Raw genomic sequence first — 12,294 nt, 5'->3', positions numbered from 1 at the left:
GGGAATCCAGGTGAATTTATCCGTAGCTTCAGGTAAGGAGGCCTGAGAGTCATGAGCGTTGCGCATCTAAGGAACGTCGCAGCGAGAATGCATGCGCATAGCATGAGGACTTGGTGATGGTGGTCGATTCACGCAGCCTACTCTGAACGATGCTTCCTAATCAAGTGTGATTCGTATTATTGGAAAGAAAACACGCTTTGTGTCTCAAGGTAAATTGCGCTCCCACTGTCTCTCTTCTAACAGTAGCAATCGCAGTCGGCGCCGTTCGCCATCCATCTTCCACTAGCAGTCCGGCACTGCGTTCAACGTCAGCCAAATGCTCTGTGAGTCACACACAACCCAGGGCAGAGTCCTTCGTGTAAGAAGGAGGAATTTAGCGCAAGAACTTACCTTGTTGCTGCACAACTTGTAGCAGCCATCCTGATCCGTGGGACTGCAGTTCGACGCCCACTACATGGCCAATTAGCATCAACATTTTGCACGAAGACGAAGCAGAAGGCCAGATGAGCCTAGTCCTGAGAGAACTTTTCCTATGGCAGGACAGTTGCCTCGAGGTCACTTGGATCGGAGGACTCACGTTCTTGTCAAACGCTGTGCCGCACTTCTGGAGACGCAAGATGGCGTTGACGCCGCAGAGCTGCATCGCAGCGAGAAGAAATACGAGGAAGAAACGCATTTTTATGAGGGGTTGTTACAATTTGTTAATAACGATAGAAAGTGTGTTGGGAGTGGCAGGCTGAATAGTAAAGAGATTCTTGATGGTATGAAGCAGACTTTCTGACACGCTTGCTTCCTTAAGCTTATATATAAAGTACTAACTTTCCCAAGGACACTCGTCTCAGTCAACTCAAGCTGCTCCAATTACCCAGAACCCCTAGACGATTAGTATATTAAACCTTCATTAGCGTCAAGAGCGTAGGCGAAAGTTGCCCACGGCTCCATGCAACAGACCTACAAGATGGAAAAGTCATTAACCTGACTCGTCAATCAATCAATTAGAATTGCCAACTCGGCAGTCCTTTCTACTTTATTCGAACCACGCAGGTTTATAACACCGCGTACGTAAACGGGGCGGCCTCAGCCCTAGGCCGACCCCGTTAGCAATTTCATTCTATGTGCTATCGGGCTTCTCCGTGCTTTGATCTTGGCATTTATCGGTCTCGCATTCTTAATAGTTTGCGAAAAAAACTCAAAAACTCGCACCCGGGGCAGTGGATACTGGACAGGACCCGGGAGAGACCTGGGCAACCCCGGGTTTCCCGCCCGGACCGGGGGCCACGGCGGGGAAAGCGGGGTGGGAGCGAGTAATCTTTGGTCGAGGCACAGAGTCTCGGCGAGGAGCGACGCGACTGGAAATGATGAAGCTTTGGTCTCTTAGAGAAGTGTTCTCGTCGAATTGTTGCTCAGGAGACTGACCTCTCCTTTCCACTAGACGTCTTCGCCAGCAAGAGGGGGATATGGAAAGATCAACGGCTTCGTCGTTGTTTCGGTTGATACCTTTAAAAAGGTAGATTCCATTTCGGCACCATTTTAGACTCGGTATCTTTCAGAGTTTCGTGCATAGTATGTGCCAGCATACGACTGATGTAGATCTTGACAGTGCTGCTCAGGCTTAGCTCTCCCCATAAGCCCGATCCTTAGTCCAGCCCTCTAGTTACAGGCTCTAGTATCCTGATGTCATTTAATACCTGCCTTGCTCTTCGTTACTTTGTGTCCGCAACGTATCGTAGGCTGAATACGTTCTCTGCTAGAAATACTGACGAGGAGGTGGGCGTATCGGCCGTACTAAGCATCCTGACCACCTTTACCACCTTTATATGAGCGCCCCGTTGCTTTGGGACTATAGCTCCAATCGAAGTGAACCGCCTACCGAGAGGACGATCCGAAAGCTCTCGCTGACCAGCTGCCTATCCAGGATAATCGTCACACCTTCTCTAGGACGTTAGCTTTTATTTGAGAACAGACTTGGCTACGCATTCCAAGCTGCCCAGCCTCTATATATTGCGCCATACCGTCATAGTGATACCAGCCGCCTCAACGGTGCGTGTTTTGGCGCGACAGTTGGCGCAATTCTTTCGGCATTTAGAGCAGGCCTCATGTTCAAGATTCTGCTTCCCACCTTTGGAAAGTCACTTGTGGTGGCGCTTCTTCTGCTCCATAAGTGCCCGCATGCCCATCCTTCACCGATTATCGTCGTCAGAAGCGAACGTATTCGTCCACGACGATACATTGAACATAGAATAACCAGGACGATTAGAAAGAACTTAGCTTTACCAGGTAGCGTCATATGAAGCCCATGTATTCATTGCAGATGACACAAGTGTTGAAAGGGAACTAGAGCTCCGAGGGAGCAATGCCTTGGCCTAGCCATGCGAAAGTTAAATTGTTATCAAAACAGAACACCTCTCACAAAGAGGAATTGCCATAGAATACTAAGCCGTCCGAGCAGGCATGTTTCATGCATACAGAGTCTTTCTATGGCTTGTATCAAAGGCCTTTTATAGTATCAAATCCCAGCCGAACAGTCTGCTGTCTGGCTCATTGAAGCAACAATGCAGAAGTCAGTCAAAGACCGCTCGCATGCCCATTAACAAAGAGGTCCCTGACAACGCTCCGGGTGAGAGGATGCCCGCGACTATCAGCAGTATGACATCTGGGTCTTCAGATAGGTAATCTACCTCACCTCCCTTACTAAGACCTTATGTGAACTACTCCGATCTGTTGTAACCTCGTCTCTGCAGCCCTTTTCAAACTTTGCTCCACCTCTAAGCTCAAGCCTAACTCTGCTGGTTCTCCATTTTCATCACCTACAGGGACCTCGCTGCCTCTTACAGACCGAACAACAAACCATCGTACAGGAATTGTCCCGCGCATGATCGATATTGGGCATCCAAGAAGGAGATTTCGGAAACAGTGGCACCAATCACGTAGAAAGACTCATGCAACGGGATTAAGCTTCAAGCACCCAAAACAGTTTTCTTTTCGTCTTTGCTCGCCAACGCGCTATCGTCGACCACCTCTCGAATGAAAAAGAATCACCATCATAATCCAGAAGAATAATTCGAATAGGAGGGAAGTGGAGGGGCAGGGCCAAATAGCCCCCGCCCAAAAACGCCGAGTAGAAACCCTTCTACGCTTCACTCTTCTAAAAGGCCACGAGCCTGCCACCCGTCTCTACCCAGCAAAAATCTCCTCCAGCCCGTTCCACGACCCCTTGGACCTCTCCTCCCAGTACGAGTCCTTGCCCGTCCTCAGCTTCCACACCTCCTCGCCCTCCGGGCCCTGGCCGACCTTGACGAACCACTTGGGCTTATGCTCCTCACCCTTCTCCTCCAGCACCCGACGCCGGGCGCGCTGCGCCTCCTCAAGCTTCACCTTCCACTCCTCAGCCTGGTCGAGGTCGCCCTTCTCGGCCAGACGCTGGTCCGGTCGGAGTCGGCTGTCTGTCGAGGGTAGCCTGCCCTTCTCAATCTCCGTCACCTCGTTGAGGGCCGCGGCGAAAGTGGTCATTCCGTACGTATTGGCCGCATTGTCAACGAGCTTGCCGACGCTCCAGATCTCCCGGCCCGCCCCCTTGCCGGCTTCGACGACGCGGAGGCCGTTGGTCCATGTGCCGGAGAGGCTGCTGCCGGTGTGTACCCCGTCCGGTCCATATGTCTCAACCTGAACATCTTCGCCTCGTCCGCCAAACATTCCCTTACTCCTGAACTCGACCGAGGCCTTGGCTCCAGAAGAATCGTTGCAGATCTGCATGACACCAACCGGCTCCACGTACTTTTCTCCCATTACCACGTTGCGCAAGAACATTGTGGCATGCGTCCAGGAATACAGCTCGTCCGTGCCATCTGGGAGTCGAAGCGCGACACGAACGCGGCCTTCCGTAGTAATTTCGGCACTCTTGCCCCAGAACTTCTGCGACGGCGCGGGGGACTGGCTGAAGGACCAGCTCGCAGAGTCGGCCTGCATGGCGAGTCTGACGGGACGATGGCAAACCTTTTCAACAAGCAATCGGAAACCTCCGGGCACTTCCTGCTCGGTTCGCAGCATTTCATACGTCTCGCCCAGAAGGGGGTTGAAGGGTTTCCGAATAGCGCGTTCCTTTGCGCGGCCAGTGCTGAACTGCGACACTGCGAATGCCGTGATGTATAGGAGACGTTCCTTGGCCTCTTTCTGCTGAGCAGCTTGGTCAAGCAGCTGGGCGTATTCCAGCTGTTCTGCAACGCGCTGAAGTAGTGATATGGGTTCGTTTGCGGATACGGGCATACTGATCGTGCTAAGATCCTTGCCAACATTCTTCCGCACAAATGCAATCAGACTAGGAGGCTGCACCAAAGCCGGCGGAACCTTGGTTCGTCTCTCAACGGAGATATCCACCGGTAACGGCGACAAGCTCTTGGGCTTCGCTGGGTAGCAATCGGTGTCCTCGGAGCCTATAGCCTCATCCTCCTGAGCCGAAGAGATGGAGGAAGAATCACTCAGACGTTCATCCGCATCCGAGTCTGGGCTTTCATCTTCGCTCTGGGCAATCCTGACGATCTGCGAGCTTGTCTCACCGGCCTCTGCGTCGAAGAACTCTTCCGTCGACACTGTCTCCATACTTCTTCTAGAGGGTGCTGCAGAGAGGGGAGCGGGAGATCGTCGGCGCTTGCTGTTCACAATCAGGGTCGTAAACTCAGACACAACGGAATCCAGGTCGTTGAGGAGTGCCGCACAATGCTCTTGTGTGCTCTTTTCTTCGTGGACAGACGATTTCGACTTTGATTTTGAGTGGCGGGGTCCATTTGCACTGATAGTTGTCGTGACAGTACCCGGAGAAGGAACAGCAAGAGCGGCAGCGGCGGCGGCATGATGCGCTTGGGGCGTGGATGCTGTGGGTGTAGCGTTACTTGACTTGCGCTTCCAGAATGGGCGCCTTTGCGGCTGTTCTATCGCTGCGGGAGGTGCGAAATAGCTGTCCGGCTCCTCACCCAAGGTGCCTGGTGACAAGAATGTCGAAGCAGCCATGCTAACAGGCCTTTGATTTGACATGTCCTTGACCAGGCGACGAAGAGCGTCCCTGGTGCCGACCATGCGACTCACTAGGGTCTCGACCTGTTGCCATTCGCGATCTTCCTCCAAGCTTGACTGTGTAGGCTTCAAATGTGTCGTGTTGACCCTCAAAGGCGTTGTTCTGGGGTTGAGTGTATTGGGTTGCTGCTCCTCCACACCCCTCGCCGCGCGACTCGCCTTCTCCAAGGCCTTGGCCCAATCGTTGAACTCCTTAGCATTGGACGCCCGCAGATGCCAGATTTCGGCGCCCGAGTCAATGTTAATTTCCCTACGGCGCTCATCGGCTGCGATGGCAGCAAGACTGAGAGGAATGGCACCGCGGAGTGCAGACGAGTTCCGGTTGTAGTAATACGAGAGGGTGCAGGAGGAATAATCCAGCGAGAAGAATCTGCGCGCGTAACCCTGGCCCTTCTTCCTCCGTCTCTTGTGCAAAATTCCTGTATGGTAGTTGGCGTTTCCATCGCTGCGGCCGGATGCTGACGCCGGGCGTCCTGCGGCAACGTGGCTATGGAGGCTGTCTTGAGAGGCAGATGTGACGGCGCTCATCTGAGGCAAGCTCGTCTTGCTGGTGTTCGCATTCGCTCCGGCCTGCAAGTTCGGGAAGTTCTGAGCTGTAGTCTGCGGAGGTGCACCAGTCGGGTAGGTGAGAAGGACGAAGGTAGCCGTCTTGGAGATCTGCTTCGAGAAGGTGTTGTCGAACACCAAGCCGAACATGCCGCCCTGGCCCTTTGGTACGTCCCATGTACCGGTCGATACCTTATCCGCATCGCATTTCCCGTGCCATTTGATGGGTATGAATCCCTTGTTGGCGAGCTGCTCTTCGGCTGTGCTCGAATCCCTCCTAGCAAATGGTTTCTTGGGCTCGGCGACGCCAGAGGTAAAAGATCCGGGGGCGGCGGCATCGTCGTTCTGATTCGTAATGAGGCCGGCGGCGCCAGCTCCGGGGTGCTTCACGATTCCAAAGTTACTGCCTCGGCGACTGGTAAGCACGTGTCGGAATTGGAGACGCAGAAGAGGAGAGATTTAGAAGGGGGGGTAAGGGATTAGGCACGCACATGGACTTTTTGTGTGGTTGGACGCTCCAAGATATTGTGTGGCCTTCGTCGACTTTGACCCAACGCACGATATAGGACTATTTGGAGCAAGCTATCAGCATCGAGAAGAGAAGCGTCAAGATGCGCCGCTGTCTGTGGTCAAGGGCGTTGGCGGAGGGGGAAGGGGAAGGCCGGGGACAATGACGACTCACGTACCTTGCTATGGATCTCCAACTGCTCAATGCCCGCCATTTTTGCGGGTTCGAATGGGAGCTTGAGCCGTGGGCTGGTTTTCGCAAAGGGATTCAGGATTGAGGGGCCCGTCTGCGTTCTCGTTCCAGTGCAGGTCGCAAGGCTATTGAAGGGGCATGGTGTGGATGGCAAAGGAGATTTGGAAATAATTCAATGGGATGAGAGGGAGAGAAGAGAGATGGGTGCGGGAGAAACAAATGTCACCCTGGTCAGAGGTGAGGTAGGTAGGTAGGTAGAGCTGCTGCAGTATGTCAAAGTGGGTGAGCTCCCCCCCCAGGTACGGGCCTAATAAGGTCGGGTACGGAGTACGGGTACATAAAGTACGCGGAACGGACCTGAGAGCACCGCGGACATGGCCCACCAGCACGGGCATTTAGGTACCTTATTCGTGTGGGATGTCTTTTTTGTACACCTCACTCAGCGGCCCACGTCCCAAGACCACCCAGCCACACATCGTACTTCGTACCTCGCACCTCACCCACACCACCACAACTTTTTACAGGTGCGCAAGTTGAGGTCTACCCTGGCCGCCGAACGGTTGGTTGGGGGCGGGACGTCATTTGGAAAAAGAAAGCGAGGCTTGTGACTGGCTGGCCCTGACAGCAAACGGGCTGTGCGGTTGTGCCGGCGTGCCAAGTTACAAGTAGGTAAGCCGCGGACGGCCGCGCGGGCGAAGGCAGGGTGGCAGGTGCCCGGTCGGTGGAGGACGAGAGAGTCCCGACGTTGAGGCTGGGCTGTTTTACGCTAACCAATGCGGCGGGGGACCGTTGTGCTGGTAAGGCAAACCTGATGGAACTTGCATGTAAGGTATGTCAAGCATGTGCCAGCTGGGAGCCAGGTATTTTTTTTTTGTAGGTACGGATAGATCAAGTATCGATAGGCGGACGGTGCGTACAAAGTATACACCAAGCGGTAGCCAACACAACCGACACGATGCGATACGGCAACCCGCGTATGTGTGTAAGTATAGTAGCTACGGATAACATAGCCTATTCCGAACGATTACCCTGCCTAGGTGTAAATCCAACGCCTGCATAACGTACCTTAGAATAGCAGAGCCATCTTTCCGCCCGTTCATCGCTCGGATTCTCAGCCTTATCGACCACCCCGAGATTGCCATGCAGCGGAACCGAGGTGTACGACTCAAGATAGCTAAGGAGAACAGGCAATTGACTCTCGTGACTCCCATGGCATTCAAAGTCACCTCCCAAGTTCTGGGTCACTGGGTCACTGGGTACACAGAACATGTTCAGAACCAATTTTTCGTATCCCACCACCACGGAAGTTTCTTGCAGCCACAACCCGACGTCACCTTGCGCAAGAACAGAGCGTTGAAACGGTTGCATGATAGACCCCGAGCTGCGTGCTGAGGACCTTGAATTAGGGAATGGCGGCAGGTCGGCAACCGCGGATGAGCATCTGCTGACTTGAGCTGATTGGCCGAGTGAGCCGCACTTCATCTACCAGACACATTAATACACAGTGACATCCCCGAACCACCCTGGTTCGGCCTCGTCGGATGGCTATCAGTCTGCCATGCTGACTGCCTACCCTTGATGGGATTACGTTGGCAAAGTATAGGCATGAATCCTGAACAGGTGAGGCATCCGTAGGCCGAGGGACAAGAGTGAAGCACCTAAGCAGAGGCAGAGGCAGAGGCAGAGGCAGAGGCAGACGGGTCTCGATACGAAAACTGTCAAGGCGAGGGGTGAGGTCAGACAGCATCTCATGCTACCTAATAGCCGTTACGAGCCGGTGGCACAAGGCGACATGCAGCAGCTGAAACGATCGCTACGATCTGGTAGCAGCACCGCAGCGTTGGAAACCGGATCAGCGAGTGGCACTCGAGCAGGTGCAGTTGACCGAGTTGATCAATCGACAAAGTGTGAATGACAGAAGCAACAAGAAAGACTTTCAAGTTCATAGACGGCTTCTCCTATTCGTCAGGCGAATCAAAGCTGTGTGATATCGTCGGGTGTGCCATGTGTATCTACGTAGTAGCTACGTACATTGCGCTCGGCAGCACCCGGACCCGCGGCACCACCGGATCAATGTCGGGCCCCTCTGAGCAGGCTGGGGTCCACTGGCCCGTGACGGGAACCAATGGCCCAAGATGACGACGGGAGGTGAGCCGGGGCCGTAATTCGCGGATAGCCGAGCGTGGAGGGGCCCCGAATCCACTTCCACGCGTTCCTCCCACGATGCCAGTCCAACCAAGTACCACCCAGCACCCAGCACCAGCACCAGGGACTGGCACCGACCCCTCTGATATTATTTTGATATTATTTATTTTTATTTGTTTTCCCTCGTCGCTCACTCTCTCTCTCACTCTCTCCCGCCTCCCACAGGATGACTACGTAAGAAGCGGCAGGCTTCTTTGTCCAGACCCATCACCACTTAGCCTGCGCCCCTGAGCCCCCCTCCACAAGCCCAAGGTCCATTGGCACTATCCTCTTTGGGCTAGACGGCCGACTCCCTCCACCTTTGGGCCTTTCTTCCCCTCTTGCTGCTGGGCTCGCTGCTTGCTGCTTGCACCTGTATGCCATCCGGTGCTTCTTTGCAGGTTGATCGTCTCTCCTTTTTTCCTGAGTCGCGCACTACTTACGAAAAGGCTCACAAGGTCTTACCAAGACACACACATCATTTTGGGCAGCACATGTGGAGCATCCCATCGTCTTTGATTGCTGAGGGCATTCTTTTGTTGCTCCATTGCGCCGCCGAGGCCATCTAAAACAATTCGATCCCAAAGTCGACAAACGGCCATTTCTTCTTGCTCCCTTCTCGAATGCAGCCTGGTCCGCCGCCATCAGCAATCCCATTCATTCCGTCTCACTCTCCGACGCTGGTGTCCGTCTTCCTCAGCCTCCTCTACGCATGATTGAGGCCATGTTTGTCGTCGCGTTTCCCTTTCCACCTTCGACATCGGGCTCCCTCTTCCCCAGTGCATAATCTCCATGGTACACCTTGTTTCTTAATACCCCTTCCTAAAACCCATCTTTCCGCCCAATTACCTGCCGCCGCCCGCCCCTGGTTGGCCCGAAGAGAACCCCTCGATCTGCCTTCCGATCTTGACGACCCGCGCCTTGTCCAACCCAAACTTGTTTCCTACGAACCCGCCAAACCACCAAACCGCGCCCCGACGACACACGCTGCCGCCAACGTCGACCGTTGCACACAGTACTCTATCCAACCATGGCCGGTGTCCTGAGCAAGCGCCAGCAGGCGCGTAACGAAAAGGTCCTTCACGATCTGGTCCAGTCCGTACCGGGGAACAACTTGTGCGCCGACTGCCAGGCGCGGAACCCAGGTAAGTGCGATTGTGCTCCCTCTCCCGCCGCTCAGACCGTGGGCCAAAAACTGACAGTAGTTCGCAGCATGGGCCTCTTGGAGTGTAAGCGCGACTCTTCCCCCTCATGCGCCCCATCGATACGATGCCCATTCGATTGGGCCGGTCACCTTTGACGAGCGAGACTGACGTGCGACTATAGCTGGGCGTGTTCCTTTGCATGAGATGTGCCGCTATCCATCGAAAGTTGGGAACCCATATCTCAAAGGTGAAATCCTTGAGCATGGACAGCTGGTCTAATGAACAAGTGGAGGTTTGTGCAAATGCATGCCCCATGTCGAGATTCGTTGCCCCTGACCAAACCTTCGCAGAATATGAAAAAGGTCGGAAATGTCAGGTCCAACCAGATTTACAACCCCGATAACAAGAGACCTCCCGTTCCTGTCGATGCCGACGAAGCTGATTCCGCCATGGAACGATTTATCCGCACCAAATACATGAACAACATCCCCATCCCCACGAGGAAGCAACATTCGGGCCTTTCAGATGAAGGCGTTCCTCCGCCGCTACCACCAAAGTCGGGAGGAAAGTTTGGCTTCAGATCAGCCTCGTCAATCTTCCCGCTATCGTCTCGGCTGAGAAAGGATTCGTCATTGCGTAACACCATGTCGAGTCCCCGCGAGCCGCGAAGTCCCTCGCCCAGCGATTTGCCGAACAAGCCCTCCAAGGTGTTTGGCGCAAGCGTGTCGTACGAGCAGGAAGATACAGAGAGGAAATTGGCCAGTCTGAGGGACATGGGATTCTCCGATGGCCAGCGCAACGCTATGGTGCTGAAGGGCGTGAACGGAAACCTGGAGCGCGCAATTGAGACACTGGTGCGGTTAGGCGAGAGCGATAGACGGTCACCTTCTTTGACAGGGCCTCGTGAGAGCTCTTTGCGCGCGACACGCTCGCACGCGAACCTGTCAACGTCTAGTGGATTATCTGCACCGCATCAGACGTTCAGTGACCACCCCCAGTCGCCCTCGACAGCCTCGAGCAACAACCCCTTCGACATGCTGCCGCCGCAGCCGCAATCTTCCCAATCGACCGGCACGCTCCAGAACAAAAACCCTTACGCGAACAACCCGTTTGGAGCTCCCACGCAACAGCAGCAAGATATTGCCCAGGCCTTCGGCAGCATGTCCCTCGCTCCAGCGCAACCCCTATTTCCGCACCACACGGGCGGATTGCCGGCTTCCCAGCCATTTGCTCAGCCTCAGCAAATGTACCAGCAGTCCATGACGCCTCCCATTCCGCAGCAGCATCAGCAGCAAAACTACAACCCCATGAGCTTTAATAGTAATATGACATATCCCCAACCCATCCAGCCGCAGGCAACGGGCTACAACCCATTCCTCACGAACCAGGCGCAGCCTCAGCAGCAACAAAACCTTGCAGTCAACACAGGGCCATCGTCAAGCCCATACGCGAACAATCCGTTCACTCGATCTCCGACAAGAATCCAGTCGCCTTCGCTAGGCCAGATACCCGAGCAGTCGCAATCGAACTTTTACATGGACTCTCCGCAGACGATGACACCACAGAGCAGCAACCCCTTCTTTGCACAACTAGGCTCGCAGCCTACGGGGCAACAGCAGGTACCACAGCAGCAGCAGATGTACCAGCAACCATTCCAGCAAGAGCAGCCGGCGTTTGGGCAGCAGCAACAGAACCCCTATCAGCAGCAGCAACAAAATGCTTTCCAGCAACCGGTTCAACAGCCGTTCCAGCAGCAGCAGCAGCAGCAGCCGCAACAGCCGTTCCAGCAACAGGAGATGCCGCAGCAACAATATCAGGTTCCAACGCCACAGGCTCCGTACCAACAGCAGCCCCTGCAACCTCAACGGCCCGACAAGGCTTCGATCTTGGCACTGTACAGCCAACCGCAGCTGGCGCCTCAGCCCTTTGCACCCCAGACCCAGGCGCAGACGCCAGAGGTACACCCCGAAGTCGCAGCACCTCAGCAGCAGAGCCAAGACGCAGCGAGCGGGTCCATGGCAGCAGGAAGCAAGAACCCCTTTTTGATGAATGGCGGCGGTGGTGGTGGAGGCATGTCATCGCCGCCGCCGCCACAGCAGGCAATGGCGCCCCCCGTAGCGAATGCTGTCGGGCCGCGTAAGGCGGGTGTCAGCCGCGAGAGCATGGCATTTACGGATATGCAGTGGACGAACGGGCGACACAGCCCAGACGCGTTTGCCAGTCTAAGCGCGCGGCACATGTGAAAAGGCCTTTAGGAGGGGTGTCTCGAGGTCTTGATTCTTCTTGTAAATACATGCTTCTCTTTTGCTTTTCTTCCGTTTTTTTGTAAGATAAAACTATCGATTCGAGACGATGTCCGGAAATTTTCGCATGCCACGATTTGCTCGTTTCCAGACTACCATGACCTGCGGAGGGTTCTTCCCTGCACGCGTATACCAAATTCGTTCTCTCTGTGTTTTGATATCGTTTTGACTTTGCGTGTCATCTGTTCTTTGTGCTATTTGAGTTGCGTTCACCAACGTAGCTTTCTTTATGCGAAGAAAGACCCTTGCAGTCTAAACCCCTCGCGGGGAAACTTGACCGGGACCGAAAAGCACACGGCCGAGAATCGACGAGGGGTTGCGCCGACCCGATGGGATGATATGCCGAGAT

The 12,294-nt window shown here is 54.6% G+C and overlaps 3 protein-coding genes across 3 annotated transcripts; 1 reads left to right on the top strand and 2 right to left on the bottom strand.

Annotated features, from left to right (window-relative positions):
* Positions 1 to 236: 236 nt before the first annotated feature.
* On the bottom strand, positions 237 to 676 carry HER10_EVM0009320 (uncharacterized protein; the record flags this gene model as incomplete). The annotated part of the gene is made up of 3 exons (XM_035478810.1): positions 237 to 296; positions 391 to 450; positions 578 to 676. The coding sequence occupies 3 exons, from the start codon at positions 674 to 676 to the stop codon at positions 237 to 239; spliced, it is 219 nt and encodes a 72-aa protein (XP_035338730.1).
* A 2,288-nt stretch (positions 677 to 2,964) lies between these two features.
* On the bottom strand, positions 2,965 to 6,581 carry HER10_EVM0000512 (oxysterol-binding protein). The gene is made up of 3 exons (XM_035470291.1): positions 6,300 to 6,581; positions 6,105 to 6,181; positions 2,965 to 6,016 (listed from the first exon to the last, which is right to left on the bottom strand). The coding sequence occupies exons 1-3, from the start codon at positions 6,333 to 6,335 to the stop codon at positions 3,175 to 3,177; spliced, it is 2,955 nt and encodes a 984-aa protein (XP_035337913.1). The 5' UTR covers positions 6,336 to 6,581; the 3' UTR covers positions 2,965 to 3,174.
* Positions 6,582 to 8,581: 2,000 nt separating this feature from the next.
* HER10_EVM0008464 (UBA/TS-N domain-containing protein) lies at positions 8,582 to 12,017 on the top strand. Its single transcript, XM_035477984.1, has 4 exons — positions 8,582 to 9,642; positions 9,710 to 9,726; positions 9,824 to 9,934; positions 9,993 to 12,017. Exons 1-4 carry the CDS (start codon positions 9,528 to 9,530, stop codon positions 11,883 to 11,885), a joined length of 2,136 nt encoding a protein of 711 aa, XP_035338657.1. The 5' UTR covers positions 8,582 to 9,527; the 3' UTR covers positions 11,886 to 12,017.
* The last annotated feature ends 277 nt before the right edge of the window (positions 12,018 to 12,294 follow it).

Source organism: Colletotrichum scovillei (genome assembly GCF_011075155.1).
Source record: "Colletotrichum scovillei strain TJNH1 chromosome Unknown Contig00001, whole genome shotgun sequence".
Lineage (NCBI taxonomy): Eukaryota > Fungi > Ascomycota > Sordariomycetes > Glomerellales > Glomerellaceae > Colletotrichum > Colletotrichum scovillei.
Note: the sequence above shows the minus strand (reverse complement) of the source record. Positions and strands in the feature narration are given on the sequence as shown.